At 46.1% G+C, this 19072-nt stretch overlaps 3 protein-coding genes across 3 annotated transcripts; 1 reads left to right on the top strand and 2 right to left on the bottom strand.

The window, feature by feature from the left end:
* The first annotated feature begins 4328 nt into the window (after positions 1-4328).
* On the top strand, positions 4329-8066 carry LOC117848450 (heat stress transcription factor A-4d). The gene is made up of 3 exons (XM_034729869.2): positions 4329-5486; positions 5643-6135; positions 6724-8066. Exons 2-3 carry the CDS (start codon positions 5908-5910, stop codon positions 7843-7845), a joined length of 1350 nt encoding a protein of 449 aa, XP_034585760.1. The 5' UTR covers positions 4329-5486; positions 5643-5907; the 3' UTR covers positions 7846-8066.
* A 252-nt stretch (positions 8067-8318) lies between these two features.
* On the bottom strand, positions 8319-12611 carry LOC117848449 (serine/threonine protein kinase OSK1). Its single transcript, XM_034729868.2, has 11 exons — positions 12449-12611; positions 11729-11911; positions 10944-11128; positions 10562-10744; positions 10341-10472; positions 10069-10254; positions 9711-9800; positions 9556-9639; positions 9323-9460; positions 9019-9243; positions 8319-8777 (listed from the first exon to the last, which is right to left on the bottom strand). Exons 2-11 carry the CDS (start codon positions 11901-11903, stop codon positions 8664-8666), a joined length of 1512 nt encoding a protein of 503 aa, XP_034585759.1. The 5' UTR covers positions 11904-11911; positions 12449-12611; the 3' UTR covers positions 8319-8663.
* A 938-nt stretch (positions 12612-13549) lies between these two features.
* LOC117848451 (WD repeat-containing protein 55) lies at positions 13550-17667 on the bottom strand. Its single transcript, XM_034729870.2, has 15 exons — positions 17487-17667; positions 17339-17371; positions 16962-17026; positions 16610-16697; positions 16457-16529; positions 15996-16102; positions 15654-15696; positions 15457-15513; positions 15289-15365; positions 14681-14726; positions 14548-14594; positions 14359-14432; positions 14227-14282; positions 13999-14137; positions 13550-13893 (listed from the first exon to the last, which is right to left on the bottom strand). The coding sequence occupies exons 1-15, from the start codon at positions 17579-17581 to the stop codon at positions 13820-13822; spliced, it is 1074 nt and encodes a 357-aa protein (XP_034585761.1). The 5' UTR covers positions 17582-17667; the 3' UTR covers positions 13550-13819.
* Positions 17668-19072: the final 1405 nt, after the last annotated feature.

The raw sequence follows: 19072 nt of genomic DNA, 5'->3' as shown, positions 1-19072 counted from the left end.
ACGAGAAATACGAGGACTAGCGGAGACCAAAAGAGGGTAGGCTGATTGGCCCAGAACCCATAGGCCGATCGGCCTGGACCAATTCACCATCCAAATAGGTCCACATTCGATGAATCATCATTCCAGATGACTTAGAGGCGAATTATGTGGTGATTTGGCAAGTCAATCTTGTGATCAAGATAAAGAAAATCCAAGATTGGAAGGTCAGAAGACCCGCAGAAGCAACAGATCTTGCACGAAGCATATCTCCCTTGTTCGGACTTCGATTGGGGTGAATTGGGAGTCTAAATTGCATGGCTCAAAAAGATCTACAACTTTCATATAGAATGTTTTAGTGTTTGAGGCCGGGAAGGTGGAGAAATCACTTAGGCTGATCGGCCAGCGAGCCCAGACCGATCGGCCTGGCCCGTTTCTTGCCTCGATCGACGTGCCCTTCGCCCCATGGCACCTCTGGACTATAAATATTCCCAATTTTCATCGGCACATGAATTCCATCCATCCAAACTTGACGAAACATAGGGCATTGACCAGAAGGAGCTGACAGCCGCCGCAAGTCTTCAGAGTTGTCTAGAAGATGGCTTAGGCCAAATCCTAGCCGCCATGGCCTCCCTGTGCGGTTGTGCTATGATGGAGTTCAGGAGCTAGTTGTGATCATCAATAGTAGGTACTCGGAGTTGATAATCTAAATACATCTATTATGTGAGCAATGTTCTTCTTGTCATCCGATCTGTTAGCGACTTATTGCCTCCTTTTATGCTTTCTACTTATCATGAATATACTTGTTCCTTAGTCTAATTCGCGATTAGACTACATAGCATGCTTTATGTAATCATGGTAATTAGATCTAGTATGTTGACCCTTCTTGATAGCTAGACATGTTCATCTGTGTTCATACCCTTAAACTACCTTTGCCGATAGGGGGATCGTGACGGAGTCTGCTCCTGTGTAAGGTGGGGGTTTTCGAGAGGTTAACTGGAGGTAGTAGTTTAAAGATTGTTTTGGATAAGATGCATGATGTGCTTGCTTCTTGGGTGGAACTACAACTAAAAGATGATAGGCTATTGCTGCCCTTAGTTATTCAGCACTTAGATGTGGTGCCATGGCTGTGGATTTGTACGCACGTGCATCAGGGGTGCCGCCTGATGGAGTTTTTAGCCAGCAGCTGAAGAGAAGCAGGTGCTGCTGCGGGTGGCTCGTCGCCGGCAGCTCCGCAAGTGCGAGCCGATGCCCATGCCTCGCACGGCCCGCATCAGGCTTTTGCTGCGGCTGCCCACGGAGGCCGCGCCACGCATGGCCTCCACCGTGGCAGGCCGGCCGCCGTCGCAATGGCGTGCCAGTGTTGGGCGGCGCAAGAAATGGGTTGGAACAAGAGAGAGGAAGAAATAGAGATGCGAGAGAAATCAACAAAATTTATTAGGGCCCACATAAGGAATGATGGTTTGGAGTTGCTGACGTGGAACCATGGACACTACTCCTAGAAATCATGGGTTGGGACTACCATAAATCACGTAAACAACTCATATTGCAGGGGACGGCCACGCGAGCAAGGATCATAAAACCTGTGCTTGTTCTTGTGCATATCAGTTGTATTTTTCTTTAAAAATAAATCAGCTATCTTTCTGTTCAACTGAGATGTGAATGCATCTTCGTGAAGTTCGATTTTGCCACAGTTTAAAAAACACAGCGCCCTTATCTTGGAAGGAGAATCTGTGTATAATTTCAATTCCTTACTATTCCTTACTGCAATTATTGAACAGTGCGGTCCTTGCGTCGCCCCTCTCGGGCGACCCAGGCGGAACACTAGCCGCCGCCACTAAGCCCTATCTACCCTCTCCCCATTCACGCCGCCGCTAGAACCGGCTGCCGGAAGCCCGTGCGGCGGTGAGGATGACGACGGCGAGGCAATCTCGGCTAGTTTCTTTCCTTTTGGCGTCGTCGTGGGAGGGGTGGACCAGGCTCAGTTCGGCTCGACGATGGCGGTGGCACGTCGATCCGGCTCGGGGGCAGCTGGATCTCTACCTTCCCTGCTGGATCCGGCATTTCCTCGGCCGGACTGGCACTCCCTCGGCCGGATCTAGGAACGGGACCCGTGGCTGCGTGCTAAGATGGCGATGACAGTAGGCCTCATGGCATGGGCCGTCGGGCTCTCATCCACGGGGGCGAGTCTGGGGCGTTGCGGCTGTGGCACGGAGAAGCTCCCTCCACTCCACATCGGTGAGCAGGTGGCGCATTGCTGTGAGGACCTCGACCTCCAGGGACATTTTCTATGTGAAAACCGAAGAACCGACTCGCAGGTTCGGGCGGCGGCGACATCTTGGCATTGCTTTCCTCTTGAGGCGCCATTTTGGAGTCCTTGGGGTGGTGGTACCAGATCTGCTTGGAGGGATGACGGTGCACGGATTATTTCAATGCACTTGATTAGGTTGCTAGAGTGTATGATAAAGATTGACTAAGTGCAGTTTCTACGCGACTAGAGAGCACCAGGAAGCGGGTGGCCGTCAAGTAGAATGATCCTAACTTCTAAAGTTTCTAAGAAAATAGCAGAGGTGAGAAACTAGTTGTTGCACAAGGCCGAATGCAAGGTTGAAGCAAGAGCATAGAAGAAGTTTGAAACTTAGTCTTTCTAGCTTTCTTTCTTCTTTTCTTTATTCCTCGTGACGTGGAGTCGAACTAATCATGTATCTTCTGTCTATGTGACCTGATTTGTTTCGTTGTTATCGTAGACATCCACATGTGAATGTTCAAGATTGGATAATTTCTTTAATTAAAAAAATCCTTCCTTCCAACCCCATTCTGCACGTGCTAGCTAGTGAAGGTTGAAAGTGTGTCCTAGTCCTATTCTCGGTGAACTCGATATTGACTCCGATCCAAAAAAGTTGCTTAATTTCCAGAGAACCGTAGAATTATAGCTAGCTTTTGACGAGCGGTTTTTCCTTTTATTTTTCTCATTGTTTTCCAGGACTAACTTTATCTTGCTGGAGAGCCATACTAGCTTGATAGTGTGGTAGATCCACCGCCCTATCTATAAATCCGTTGAGAAGCTTAGACATTTCTTACTTCTACTCCCTCCATTTTAAATTGTAGATTGTTTTAGTTTTTTTTCTAGAATTTTACTATAAGTTTAGATACATAATAAAATTTACATATCTAGAAAATTCAAAACAATCTACCATTTGGAATGGTTGGAGTAATTCGTGCGGCCCTGCCGACTGCCCTCGATGATTTTTTTACCGTCACATGTGTTACTGCGTATCTTTCATGTGCAGCACAAATAGTCTCAACCTTTTGCATTCACAAAAAAGGACTGTACGTGATGAATTTGTGGATTTGTTCTCACCGAGTACAGTTATTTCCAAACCAACAAGAACGACACGAATGACACACCATTTGTCCAGGTCCATTTGTACACAACCAAGAACGTACGCGCATAATTTATAGTACAATTATCTTTTTTCTTTTTACATTAATAAAAAAAGCGGCCTGTTCGCTTCAGCTTATTCAGCCGGCTTATCAGCCACCAAACAGTATTTTCCTCTCACAACAAATCAGCCGTTTCAGCTTTTCAGCCGGCTTATAAGCTGAAGCGAACAGGCCCAAGATATCTCATTAGCAGACTGATGAACGATGACAGCGACATGTTAACAATATCGTTAACTATATATGCCTCTGATGACATTACTGACCATCTCACGTTATATACCAGCAGTTTCAACGGAAAGTCCACCTTTTTTATAAAAAAAAACAAACTCTCATGCAGTCATGTGTTATTACGAATTTACGATACCAATCGTCTGTAGTTCACACAACGACATGGCGTTCGCCCTTCTATATAGATTACCGGTGTAGCACGTACCAGGTAGGTAGACACGCGGACACAGGCAGCAAGCACACAACTGGCAGGATCTAGAAGAGCCACTACGTGATCTCGTGCAGAAAAAACCCCCCCTGACGCTGCATGCCATCAAAAGTCCATGCTCCTCTAGAAGAAGCAATGATAGAAACCCCCAAAAAATACCCGGGAACCTGAAGCCCTCCAGCCCCCCAGGTCAGCCTGCTGAGTGCGCCCCGGCCGCGTGGTGACACCATGGCTGACGCGCTCGATCGCAGGCCGAGTCCCAGACTCCCAGTCCCAGTCCAGTCAGGGCGCTTCCTGCCACGGATGTTCATTCTTGGGGACAAAGTTTTAAAGAAGAAGATGGGATCGATCGAATCGAACACGCAGCGCCCGCGGCGCGGATAGAATTGGCGTCCGGGACGTCGCCGTCGTGTGGCTCCGGCTACAAATCCGCGCGTGCGCTTGTAGCCACTCGCTGCGCCTGCGCCCCTGGGTCGTCGTTTTTTTCCATGGCGCACGGCCGGGGGCGCGGTGAAAATTCTCGCCTGGAAAAGTCGGCGGGTTCACATTCATCCTGCCCGCGACGACCTGACGGACGACTTGCCCGGGAAAAAGGCTGGCGTCGCCGCTGCTACCTGCTGCCAGTGGGCGGGCTGACGGGAAGATTCGATCGGCTGGCTCGTCGTCGTGGGTTCATCAGCTGCTTCTTGGCAGCTGCTTCAGCTAGCTCTTCCGACGCGCGCGTAGGGGCATTCGAAGATTCCTGGGTATCGGACAGCGACGGTCGGGTCGCCGCCGGCTGTTCTGGGTGGAAGCAATGCCAGTGCCGAGGTGGTAGCACCGGTCCAACAGTCCAACACGTATGTTCTCTAGGAAGGAGCACACTACAGAGAGGCAGAGAGGGCAACATGGATGACGAGCTTTTGGAATCATCAGCTCCAAATTGGCTCCGGTCTTCGGAACAACAGTACTTCTCAAGGTTGGATCGATCGAATCTGGCGGCCGGGCTGTTCCAATCCTGACGACCGGGCGGGCCGGGCCAGCAGCTATAGCGAGGGCTGGCTGGCTCGCTGCTGACCGAACCTTTCTCTGCCCGTGCGCGCTGGCTGGCTGGCGGCGAACTTTGACGGCCCGCCCGGTTTCCGCTTTCTAGAAGCAAGCGGCTCTGCTGCTGGGGGGTAAAGAAGGTGCCACGGATCCGCGAACGCATTGGTCAGTCAAACGCCCCGGCCCATGCAGCGACCCGCCTGGAACAACAAGGATGCGTGCTCAACCCGGTCGTCCTGCCGTCCACGTCCACGTCCGCGTCCCAGTGGCGACGCCGCCCTCGCGCCCCCCGCTTTATAAGGCCGCCGCGCGACGCCAGCAGCGGCGGCGCCCGCCACACACCCCATTCGAATTCCTCCGCCCCTTCGTTCACTCGTCTCTGCCGCGCCACACCGGCGCCCGCGGCGTGTTCGCTGCCTGCCGCGTCTGGAGCTGATACGAGCGGGATCGGAGGAAGTTGCCGTGGTTTTGGCGCGCGCGACCTGCACGCCGTGGTTTCCATGCGCTCCCGTTCCGCCGCTAGTCTTTTCCACCCGTGCATTCGTCCACCCAGAACGCTAGAGGCGAGCGCCGGAGTGGGGGATCGTCGGTGGAATTCGTCGAGGTGAGCGGACGCTGGATCAAATTTCTCCTCCGTTTCCATCTCTTCTCTTGCCTTCACAGGCTGAATTGCCAAACGGAAAAGTAATCTGCTTCTACGGCCGTGGTTGGTTACCTGTTCACCCCGTACTTATCGATGCGTCCGTATGTGGTTTCGTAGGTTCTTGCAGTACAAGTTCAGCTGGTCGACCGAAAAGTCGCCGTCATCGCGGCAGCTTGGGCGAGAATTCTGGCTACAGTTTCAGTGTGAACTTGGCGTGAAATGACCTGAGGACGAGTCCATTCCGGTGGGTAAGAGTGTAAGACTTGGGAAGCGGCGTTGAGACCCGGTTAATTCCTGCATAACCACACCCCATCCATCATTAGTTGGGTTGGGTTGGTTGATACTCACGCGCCTGGGCGAGAAGAGAGAAGAGGTGGCCGGCATGGACGGTTCCAGCGGAGGCTCCGGCGGCGGCTCCGGCTCGCCGCCGCCGTTCCTGATCAAGACCTACGAGATGGTGGAGGACCCGGCAACCAACCACGTCGTGTCGTGGGGACCCGGCGGCGCCAGCTTCGTCGTGTGGAACCCGCCGGACTTCTCGCGGGACCTGCTGCCCAAGTACTTCAAGCACAACAACTTCTCCAGCTTCATCAGGCAGCTCAACACCTACGTGAGTGCCCCCAATCTGGACCGCTGCTTCGTTTCAATTTGCTGTTTTGCTTTGAAGAGCTTTTTCACCGTTTCTATCTTTCCTCTCTTTTATTTTCCATGGATGGTGGTGTGTGTACCTTTTGCATAATTCGTCCTTGCAACATTCTGCACGTCTAGTCGCAAGAACACATGGTTCGAGTTTCAGTAGTGGGAACAGAGATTGTACTGTGAACGGCCATTGTGTGACATTTTGCATTCCAAATTCAATGTGTTTCATGCTTTTCCACGGAGTCCTCTGTACTCCCTGTTTCTACTTCTGTACAGTGCACATGTTTTTCGTCCACTGTTTCATCATCGTCTATGATTTTTTTCCACGGGTTCAGCACTGCTATTTGCAAGTTAGATTGCCTTTTTCCAACCTTTTGCATTCACTAATATTCATCTCAGGCAATGCAACATCTGTTTGGAACCAAGATTAAGATATTTAATCTACCCATGGAACCAAAGACGAACAATCTTATGAATAACTGCGTGGATCGACGTGTTCATTCGTAGTTTTTCTCTAAGCTGTTCAGACTGCTGACAACATCCATCTGTCTTCTTTCAGGGTTTCCGAAAAATTGATCCCGAGAGATGGGAATTTGCTAACGAGGACTTCATAAGGGGTCATACGCATCTTCTGAAAAACATCCACCGGCGCAAACCAGTGCACAGCCACTCTTTGCAGACCCAAGTGAACGGGCCATTAGCGGAGTCTGAAAGGCGGGAGCTAGAGGATGAGATCAACAGGCTCAAGTACGAGAAGAGCCTGCTCCTGGCAGATCTCCAGAGGCAGAACCAGCAGCAGTATGGGATCAACTGGCAGATGCAGTCGTTGGAGGACAGGTTGGTGCAAATGGAGCAGCGGCAGAGGAATATTGTAGCCTCCTTGTGCGACATCCTGCAGCGACACGGGGTTGTCTCAGGCTCAAGGATGGAGACAGACCGCTTCAGCAAGAAGAGGAGGGTTCCAAAGATCGATTTCTTTGTCGATGAACCGGCGGTCGAGGAACAGCAAGTGCCGTTCCTGCAGACATTGGGTGCAGAAACACCAAACATGTCTCCGATCCACCTTTTAAATGCTGAGCCATTTGAGAAGATGGAGCTGGCCTTGGTGTCACTGGAGAATTTCTTCCAGAGGGCAAGCCATGGGTCTGCTGAAGACATGTGCAGTGGTGGTGCTGAACTCAGCCCTGCTCTGACTGAGATGAATTCAGCACCAATGGACACTAACATAAATCAGCAGTTATCAGCTGGCCTGAATCCCTTTTCTTCGACCGCAGGGCATACCCATTCACCATCTCCCTTGGCAGAATCCTTGAGCTACGCGCAGAGTCCAATGCTGGCATTATCAGACCTCCATGAAGATGCCCATAGGACAGCTGAAGTCGACATGAACTCTGAAACCACAACCGGTGACACTTCACAAGAGACCACCAGTGAAACTGGAGGTTCCCATATGCCAGCCAAGGTGAACGATGTATTCTGGGAGCGGTTTCTCACAGGAGAGGCCGAGTCAGGAAGACAGCACGCTGATGATAAAGGCGAGGCAATAGAAGCAAAGGACGATATGAAGATTGCCATAGACTGCAGCAGTCTTAATCACCAAAACAATGTTGATCAGATTACTGAGCAGATGGGGCATCTTGATTCAGCTGAGAATGGCCCTGATTCAACTAGGAATGACTGATTCACACCATCTGAGCTGATAGTCCATTTGTAAAGCAACTGTGCTGTACATTATAGTTTAGGCCACCTTAAATGCCATGATAGTATACATAGATTAGCCTTTTATAGCATTTCCTACTGTAAAAAGTAAAATTACTTGACTTCTGTACATTATGTTCTTATGTTGAATTCGATACTGTAGAGCTAGCGGCCTATAGCAGCACAGATTCAATTTTTTGCAAACCTAAGATATTCCATTGCTGTGCATATGCCCTTTCTGATAAATCATCATGAGATGCATCCTACAAATTCTAAAACAGCTGTCTTATCTGATAGCATACTTCTAACCTGATCACCTTTGCTGCGAGCCTGTGACACCTTACTTTGTCATTCCTAGGGGTGCTCAAAACCCTAATGGAATCGAACCAGCCCAAATCAGCCCAACTTAGGGTTCCTGACAGGGTGCATGGAGAGTCATTAGTGTCAACACTGGTATGTCAAAAAGGCAACTTTTTTTTCAATTTTTAGTGAGATGTTTCTTCAGTCTGGGTATCATTGCTAGTACAATCACCTTAACGGGATAAACTGTTGCAAGGACTAAAGAAAGGGCTAAAAAATTTTCACATCTAGTTGAAGAGGAAGGCTTGCAGCTTGCCTGCAACCACTTGTTTAGGACATTAGGTGATAACTGTCTAGGCAAACCACAACAGCTTCTAATGTCTACATGCTCCAGAAATATATCTACTGGAGGATATATGGTCATTATGTACATCTCAGATGTAAATTGAAACTCCACTGGGTACGTCAAGGATTGTGCTTGGGGAGCCAATCATGTCAGCATCAAAGAACTCTCAGCTGCGTTAGAAAGGCAGAACACAGGTCCAGAAAGAGGAGCTGTGGTCCACTGACCCGTTGCAAGTCGAGGAGGTACTTCTCATCCCTCGTTTTGTAAAGCTGCAGTCAGCAGAAGCGCATTAGGCTATCGTAGACTTTACGCAAACAGAAAGGGAGTGGGTATGAAACTATAAGTGATGGTATATGTGAATCCCAATCACGAATATATTCCATCCTAAAGGGATTGCGGATATGGTAGCAGTCCACAAATAACCTAGCATGCAAATGCAACCCTAACAAAACACATAATGAGTCAAGGACAGATGTCAAGACTTATGCATGTCATTGTTCCAAATTATACCTGAATCTCAAACTTCACTGTAGGGGTTGATTTCTGGATGAGATCATCAGTTTCAATTATAGCAGACTCCGCACCAAAGCCATCATTGCCATGCATCATACTCTCAAGACAGCCAGGGCTCCATCTGCATTTCATGTTATAGTGTCCAATCTTTTTCCAGTAAACATTCAGTTCTTGCAGAGCTTTAAGCACTTCAGTTATTATTTCTCGTGGATGGGCTCGAGACTGTTAGACAATTATAAGTAAATAAATCTGGAGAATTCAGGAAAACAAAATAATAAGATGAAATTAAGATGAAAATTACCTGAAGACCAAGGGCCCATTTCCTTTCAGCTGCAAAATGCTGCCTCAAGCCAGAACCCGGAGATTCTGTAAACCCATGCTGACGAAGTTCAGTTGCTGAAGTTGGTGTTTCAGCAAGTACTTGTGAGAAAGAAGAGTCCTAGAGATCATGTAAAACATGACAGCAAATTAGCAAGAAACTTACAGGGAGCATCACAACAGCAAGGAATACAAGAGACAAAAAATCAAACTCACCATAGATTCTTGAAACTCAGCTCCAAGATACCCACTGGTTGTACGAAGCCTATTGTCCAAGAGTAAATAATAGGCAACTGTTGCCTGCATAGCCAAATTGTGTCATGATATCCGAAAACAACAACCAAATAAGGGCAACAAAGTAAAGTAGATACCTCATTCTGCAACCTGTTTTGCACAGATTCAATTAGCAGATTCTTGTCAAAACCCATCTTAATAACATCATTAAGAGTTTCCTCATCAAGCTACAAAATTCAAAACAATATCAAATCATTCGCTGAAGTAAAAAAGGTAGGATAAGGTTCCTACACCTGCATATCCAAACACACAGCTTCTTAAAAAAAAAAAGAAAGGTGACAGAATAAATGTTCCATAAAAGCAAAGGATAAGTCTGAAGGTAACTCATCCAGATCATCAAGTTTCTTTCCCCCTCAAATACACAGAGATGTGCATACCATTTCATGAAAGAAGAAATCCATTTGGCCAAGTTGATACACAATATCATCAATATACCTTTTTAACTTGTTGTGCAGTGTCTGGAGGCGGCACGGCTAAATAGCGTGGAAGTCGAATCTTGAACCACACATGTTCACGGATTTCACGGATGGTAATCCTTTTCATTGGATCAACAACCAGCATTCTGGGAATTAAGTCCCTTGCTGAAGGTGACAAATGACTAGGAAGGGTATATATTCCACCCTACAGTATATAAGAATTTACTGAGCATATTAAAAGAAAATAAGAAGGAAACATTTTTCAGGTAAATCACTCAGATGCTAGCAAACCTTTATTTTCTTAAAAAGGTTTGGAATATTCTCATCATCAAATGGAAGAGTACCACAAAGAAGAGCATAAAGAATAACACCACAGCTCCAGACGTCAACTTCAGGACCAGCATATAGTTTACCAGATATGACCTAAACGATGAGGAAGAATTGTGGGTGGGAGAGAGACACATAGCAAGTTATCAACATAAATGAAACCATGAAGGATGCTAGATGTATACCTCAGGCGCTGCATAATTCGGGCTACCACAGCTCGTCTTTAGAAAGTGACCATCACGCATAACATTACTTAAGCCAAAATCAGCAATCTTAACATTACATTTTGAATCCAAAAGAAGGTTCTCTGGCTTTAGATCACGGTGAACCACCATGTTTCTATGGCAATATTCAACACCAGATATGATCTGCATAAAAAGTCAATCAAGAAGGAACAAAGCTCAATGAACAAATAAACACAAATAATCAATTTGTTGATCTCAGATATGACAAGCATGACAGTTAAAGGTAATCTGTTCATGGAACATCTTATGCCAACCATACTGTTCCAACCAGGGAGTAAAATGCATTACGCAATATTAACTTAGTGATATACAGCAAAGCTACCTGCTGAAAAAAGCGGCGAGCTTCTTCTTCATGTAGTCTTCCCTTCTCAACAATGTAATCAAAAAGTTCTCCAGATTTAACATACTCCATAACAACATAAATATCAGCAGGTGTATCTATCACCTCATAAAGGCGTATGATATGAGGGTGCATAAATAATCTGAGTATCTTGATTTCCCTCTTCACTGCAGGTACATAGCAAAAGACAATAAATTGACCACTTCGTCAAAATAAAAAATGAAAGACATAAAATCCGAGCACTTAATCAAAGACCTAAACTAGCATGCAAAAGAGCATTTGCTGATACCATATTTCTAGGAATTAACTTTCATGAGAACAAATAGTGATTAGTCTTTGTGGGCAAACATTTTAGACCCAGTAATAAAAAGACACACAAATAGGACTGTACAGTTCATACCTTATTCTATAAATAAGAGCATATGCAATCATTTAACTATATGCACTCCAACATACTACTACAAACCACGAATTCTATTGTTCTTTACATAGAAACATATAACGCCCCCAAAGGATCATTTTGTGAGGAGCTTTTACTGTACATCTATATATTTCATACCTTACCGGATAAATAAGAGCATGCACAACAGTTCAGCCATATGCACTCCTGCATGTGGTATTACAAACTACGAATTCTGTTTACAGATGCATGTAATATCCCCACCCAAAAAAAAACAAGGACCATTCTTTAAGCTGCATATCTAAACATACGGCACAAGCTTCAGAACCACAAATCAATGTTCTGTACATAAGGAACAAGCACCAACCTTTCTCTTCCATTTCCATGCTCCTGATCTTCCGGCGATTGAGGATCTTGATGGCCACCTTATGGCCTGTCAATATATGCTCCGCGATCTTCACCTTACCGAACGATCCAATCCCCAGGGTTTTGCCAATTCGGTAGCCGCTCAAAGGGTTGGCATCTCTTCCAGCTCCCTCCATCTTTGCACCTAAATCATAACCAAAGCATATCATACTACTCTGAGAGCAAAAATTGATGTTAATTGAACTATTATGAGTTCATGAGAATGAGAAACAACGATTCATCGATGCCACTCGAAGGTTGGATCTAGACGATTGAATCGGGTAAAATTTCGATTCAGGCTAAAGAAACACACAGCACGCCTCGAATTACTCCGCAGAGAGGCGGGGAGGTGAACCACAACCCCACTGCCAATTCCTCAAGTTACTTTCCAAAACCATCCGCACCCGATTGGCCTGTAGAGAAACGAAGCCGAGGCGGCCCCGAACCCACCACACGCACACGGCACACCCGAATCGCCAGCACGCCATCCGACAGACGCGAGGTCCCGGATCTGGGGGGAGATAGCCTGACCCGAGAAGTCCATCTCCGCTAGCAGCGGGACACGAGAGAAACGAAGCTCCAATACCCAAACGCCCATCGCCCCCATCCCAATTGGAAGGCTCGGAGAGAGGATAAGAGACGGGCAGGCGCGGAGGAGGCGAGGTGATTGATGGTCCCGTACCTCACCGCGGGAGGGAGACGCGGCGAGCTGGATCCCGCCCAACGGAGCAGCCGGCGGCGGCGGAGGCGCGGCTCGCGGAGGATGCGAGGTCGAGGCCGGGGCCCGGGAGCTCGGGAGAGGGGGCCGGAGAGGGAGGGAGGGACCGAGGGAGGAGGGAGGAGGGAGGAAGAGGAATGCGCCTGACACACGAGTGACGCCAGAGAGAGAAAAGGCGGTGCTCTCGTGGGACCCACGGTGGTGGCGGGCCCCAAGTGCGCCGTGTCCGTCCCCTCGCGCCGCGCGGAGATGCGTGCGCGGGGGCCCCGACACGTCGTGCGGCCCGGACCGGACGGGGAGGGGACGGTTTGGCGTTTCGGTTGGTGCGTGGGGGCGTGGGATTGGCCGCGCGCGCGGCAATAATTTGGCAGGTGGATCAAATGGATCCCCCTCGCGGTCTGTCCCCGTCCCGGCCCATGCCTGCCTAGGTTACGTGACGCGCGCATCGCGCTCAGGACGGGGCTCTGCTCCACCTGGTGCCGCACCGCTGCTGCTTCGCGATTTCGCATCACAGGACACGAACACAATGCTCTCTGGTCTTCTGCTCCTGCTGGTCGGTTGGTAGCACAGTAGGGGTGCAAACTGCAAACACCGTAGGAGCTGTGCAGTTTGCAGGAGAGTGAATGCCTTGCAGCAAAGTTTTTCTTTGACGGATGGAGAGCGTCCAGGACTCCAGGTCACCATCAAGCATCGAAGCTGCTGGCTAGTCGAATGTGTATGCCCGATTCCGATGGCTTTTGTGGTTGCAAACAAACGAAGGGCATTTTCGCATACCTTTGACGGCGGGAAGCTCCCCGTTCATGTTGACGTGCGTGCACATCGAAGGAAAACATACTTTTGTTTTGGCCTGGATCACTCTAAAGTGCACATAGAAGGAACCGATTCTAGCCACTAGGTGAGTGCTTGACTTGCTTCAAGCAATGCCCATTTCATTGAAAACAGACTTGGTTGAGTGTTGAGACAGCATGGCCTAGACTCAACATGAGCCATTAGCACAAACTGTACAGGGCGCGCACAAATCTAGTATGATTCATGTCAGATAATCAAATATTTTGGACAATCATCTTTCAAGCAGAACCCTTTTTTACTGGAAAATTGGCAAAGCATGTATATGTGCAATGCATACCACAACGAGGTCATGTTTCCTGGAGATAAACCACAGCTTACTACTTCTACCTCTAGCATTCCATCGCCAATACACTTAAAAAACAACATTTGACATGCCCTGCACTGGAAAATACCAAAACTGCACTGGCAGTCAAAGTTGCACACTCGCACTCACGTACAGTAACAAAAAGAATACAACTAGCAGCTTCTGCTTTGGGAGCTTGGCGCCTATAAATCTGCAAAGAAATCTGATGCTGGTCTACTTGAACTCTGACCCTTGCCCGCCTTTTTACTCCTTGATCCTGAGCACCACCCAGAGAGAAGATAAGAAACAGTGTTCAGAGAAGAAATTTGAGCAAAGTGGGATCCCCATGCTAGTGGCGCACAGCATAGTTCCATAGTCCTACCTTTCGAAGAGGTTGGTGCCATGTCAACATCCATGCCATCATCGTCATTGTCATCATCGCTATCATCGCTACCAGACTCAGCAGGTTCCTCACCATTAACTGCCTGCGGGCCATTCAAGAGCTCTTGCAAGTCCCACAGCTGAATACAAACAAGATGCCATGTCAGATTAAAGCAAGGGCACACCTACGGAAGAGGGAGGGAGGGAGGGAGGGAGGGAGGATGGTCACCTTAAGCATTGTATCATGTGAAAGACTGCCTAGATATCTCTTATCATTTGAGAAAGCTGCATAGCGTAAATAAGTAATGAGGACATGCATTTTTTCCCCACCAAATTTTACAATCGAAGGGACACAACGTACCAAGGGCCTCAATGGGATATTCTGAATGTTCAGCGAGTGGCTGTATTATCCTATTAGGTAAGATGCCCACTAATCTACAAAAGGAACACGAATTTCATGTTAGAACGGCACTTCAGACTAACAGAGTAACAGGCAATTGTCCGAGAAGCAAGAAGTTGTTAATTCAAAGCACAGTGATGAATTTCAAACCTGATCACGCCATCTGATGAACCAGAAATCAGAGTTTCTTCATCCAGCTAGAACACAAAATACACTCATAATAAGAATGAAAACACAAATAAGGCAGAAATGACAGTTATCATAAGGTTTGGGTCCCACAAACCTTCAGCATTGTGTCCACAGACTGTGTGTGCCCCAGGAAGCGGTCACTAACCACAAAAAGTATGTCAGTGAACTATGACCACATCGCTTGCAGGATTAATTTGTCTAACCACAGAAATTGCAAGAAGCAGACTGTAGCAACATCTCATAGCGGCATGATTAGGAAACTATGGATGCTAAACACATCAAGATCCTTCCAAGGTATGCGGTAACGGTAAATCAGTAATTAATGAAAAGAGTTCAATAAAGTTGGCAATGGATCTTTGCAAATTGGAACGATCGAATAAACTGATTGTCGATCCAATAAAGCCTCAACTTATCAAATTACTCGTAAGAACAAAATGGATCCTGGCGATGATAATTTCGATGATTATTAGACAAAATATGGGTAGGGAACAGATAACCATTATTTAAGCATCAAAATATGAGAGCACCACATTCAGATAACTACTTTGATGGGTATCGTGGCATATGACCAACAGCTACTGCTATAGGCAAAACTTTATACAATACAGATAGCTTTAGACAAAATTAAATTAGTGAATGAAGTTTTTATAAATGAGCCCTTTCATTTCTGCAGCTAGTGTTGCATGATGAAAACATGGTTACCTGCAATCTTTGAAGTAACCCCATGAATACAATAACAGTGCTCCACTTGGAGTTCCACAAACAACCTTTTTACCATTCTGAGAACCACAAAGAACCAGTTAAAATTCAATTATCATGGCAATAGGATGGAAATGTTGCTGTTGCTCAGCAAAAATCTGTTTGCCATACCTTCATTACCACCAAGGATAGCAACTCATCTTCTGAAAATTCAGATTGTGACTTTACCTGGTAGTAAATTAGGTACAGTTATGAGATTGAAAGTTAACATACTATACATCAGTAAATGATAGTGTCATTAAAAAACTTCTTAAAACCAAAATTCAACACGATAAAGCAAGATTTGATGCACTCCAATAGCAACTCACTTTATTCCTACGCAGGTTGTTCACAGACAAAGTTCCATCCCCACTACAAGGAAACAAAGAAGTTGTAAGTCTTTGTTACCATAATATCATGCAAAGAATCTATGTCCATAAATTTGACATGCAACATTGTTACAAATAAGCATTATAAAAACAGTATCACATCAATTTGCTTAATAACTATGAAGCAGCAGATAAGTCCAGGACAGAAAACATGAAGTGATTATGGCTGCTTCATGACACAAAATGGGCAATGAAATATAGGTGATAATATTTAGTCTTCACCCTGCAGACATGTCAACTATGTTTGATACATCTCAAGTGCAGGGAATGTAGAATATGTACCTTGTTGCCAATATCTGATTTGAGTCAGCAACATAGCTCATATCTGAAATGTAATCTTCATGGACATGAAAAGTGTTGCAGCAAGAACGTTCCCGGGTATCCCATACCTAAAATTGAAAGGATGTGGATTAATGTGTCGCAGACTACATTTTATCTAAACAAAAGATAATTGCATATAAAACAAATTTTAACTACAAACATTGCCATCTCATAAACTTCACTTTAATCCAAAAACCGTTAGGAGTGATTGTTTAGATGTAAGAGAACATTCTTGTAACAGCCATTCGGTTTTATCCACCTAGGTAAAATTATTGCTTGGCACAAGTATTGTTATACAAATAAGCTTGTTCATGCTTATTTTCGTGTGTCCCCTAAATGTCAAGGTACTGGCGAAAAATAATGAAACTCAACTGTATTTTAGCACACATACATTTTGGACCAGCAGACTTACTGCTTCATACCTTAATGCAGCCTTCATCATCACCTGTAGCAACCGTAGTTTCAGTAAGACAGACAAGGCGGTTTATGCCATTCCTAAAATCAAGTTAAAAGTGGGCCAACGTTTAGTTCCGCAAACAAAATAAATAATAGCATGGAAAACTAACAAAACTCACTCATGCGCACCCTCCAAACGGGCAATGGCCTTGCCTGTTTCTACATCCGAAGCAAGAACTGAGCAATCAGCAGACCCTGACAAAATCGCTGAACCAAACGATGACAGCAAGAAAAACATCAGGACCTGGTTAGAGGACGTAAGTGTGTAACAAGATGAATCTAGGTGTGTTCCCCTCCCAATTAGTTCCTGATGTTAATTGCCATCCTAAAGCTTCTAATTTTGCAGCATCATGTTCCAAGCATAATGAAGTAACAAACAAAGCTCAGAGCAATCCATAAATACAGGGCAGCTGGGATACCAAGCTGGTAGATATAACATAATTCCATTACAGAAGGCAATAGGTCATTTACCTTTTCCTGAGTCCACAAAGCGAACAGCTCTGCATGACTCCTTGTGAGCTTTTACCGAAAACAACCTTAAGGTCAAAGAGAAATAAGTTGCGTCAGTCTCTAAGATATGAAATTAACCTTCAAATTGTGGTAGCATAACCACATTGACAAACTCCAGAACCGTATACTGAGCTAACCACATGAATATTTATCTCTTATTGCAATTCATAGCAACAGGTAGCTACTCCAACGTTCTAGAGATTGTGGACAACATGTAAACAAAAACCTAGGACAGTAACTGATGCTAGAAGCAAAACAACACAGCGACTACTACCAGAAGGCGGAATTCCAAAGCGTAAAAGTAGCATGACACGAGCGATAAGAGATTTCTTCAGTACCTCTCAGGCTGCGACTCCGGGCCGTAGCGAAACCTGTGAAACCAACCAGATTGCAAGCGGTTACTTTGTGGCGGTAAGAAGAAGCAAGGTAGAACAGGAAGCTTAGATACTGAGTAAGGGTATAGGGTTTGCCGTCCGTAGAGCGTACAGGCAGAGCTCGCCGGTGATGAGGGAGGTGACGACGAGGGGGGAAGACGGGTGGAAGTCGAGGTCGAAGGGCATCTCCTCGTGGAGAACCTCCATCGCGGCGGCGGGCGGGGACAGAGGCAGGCGGCGCGGCTGGGAGAGCGAGAAAGAACCGAGGGCGTCTCGGGCAATAAGGCCTGAACAAGACAACGCGTCAGTTTTCAGATGGCTGGGCTGGGCATTTTGTGAACGGGCTTCAAAAGTGGGCGTAATGTATCCCCTTCTTTCGAATCACTCCCGTTGAGGCCCAATGAGCCCATCTGATTCCATCCATTTTTATTTTTTTTGCTTCCTCTCCAAAAAAACGAAAAACATGCCTCTACTTTTGCATTATGAGTGGGCTGTGATTTCTCTGATAAAAACAAGAGATGTCATTGCTGACTGGCTGTTCACTGTTGTCACGCACACAGAGACACTGGCCCATAAAAGATCATGACTCATGAGCGCCTCCTGTAGTGTATTACTGTAGGTCTGAGTGTTGTGCCACCCCAGTCAAAATGTCCGGAAACGAGGCGCGCACTGCAGCTGTTTCGCTCGGGAAGTACGGCCGTACAAAGCAATCAGTGGCAGCCTGCAGCAGCCACCACGACTCAGGCCTCCTCCGACTGTTCAGCTAGCTCATAGAATATTTTTGTTTCAGAGGATGTTCGGTTCTTAGGAGGTTTAAAATATCGATGTTTAGAATTAAATATAAACTAATTACAAAATCAATTGCACAAATGAAGACTAATATGCGAGACAAATCTATAAAGTCTCATTAATCCATGATTCGACAATGTGATGCTACAGTAACCATTTGCTAATAATTGATAATTAGACTTAATAGATTCGTCTCATGAACTAGCCTCCATATGTGTAATTAGTTTTATAATTAGCTCATGTTTAGTCATCATAATTAGCATACGAATATTCAATGTGACACAAACTAGACTTTAATCCATGAAACCAAACACCCCCTTAATACGAGAGAAAAGAACGCACTTCAAGATTACGTGAGGATTACGTGCGAGATCATTCATAGGTACTAAAGCCCCGTTTGTTTCTTTAGAACCTTCTAAAATTCATGTCACATCGAATGTTTAGGTACTAATTAGGAGTATTAAATATAGACTAATTACAAAATTAATTGCACAAATGGAGGCTAATTTGCGAGACAAATCTATTAAGCCTAATTAGTTCATGATTTGACAATGTGGTGCGACAGTAAACATGTGCTAATGATGAATTAATTAGGCTTAATAGATTCGTCTCGGGAATTAACCTCCATTTATGTAATTAGTTTTATAATTAGCTCATATTTGATCCTCGTAATTAGCCTTCAAATGTTCCATATGACATGAATTTTAATCAATAATAAATATCTTAGCACCCCTAACTCATACGATGGAGGAGGTCGTACCAAGGAGGCCTCAGGGTGCCGTCAATCTCCCTCGGTCCCTCCCCTGCTGCAAAAGGCCAGGCCAAAGTTGCCGAACCACCACATGACGCGAAGCGTGTGCACCAGCGTGCAGGCGCAGCGACGCAGGGCGGGGCATCAAAAGGCACACG

The sequence above is a fragment of the Setaria viridis genome, chromosome 3 (genome assembly GCF_005286985.2).
Source record: "Setaria viridis chromosome 3, Setaria_viridis_v4.0, whole genome shotgun sequence".
Classification (NCBI taxonomy): domain Eukaryota; kingdom Viridiplantae; phylum Streptophyta; class Magnoliopsida; order Poales; family Poaceae; genus Setaria; species Setaria viridis.
This window is presented reverse-complemented; position numbering and strand designations above follow the sequence as displayed.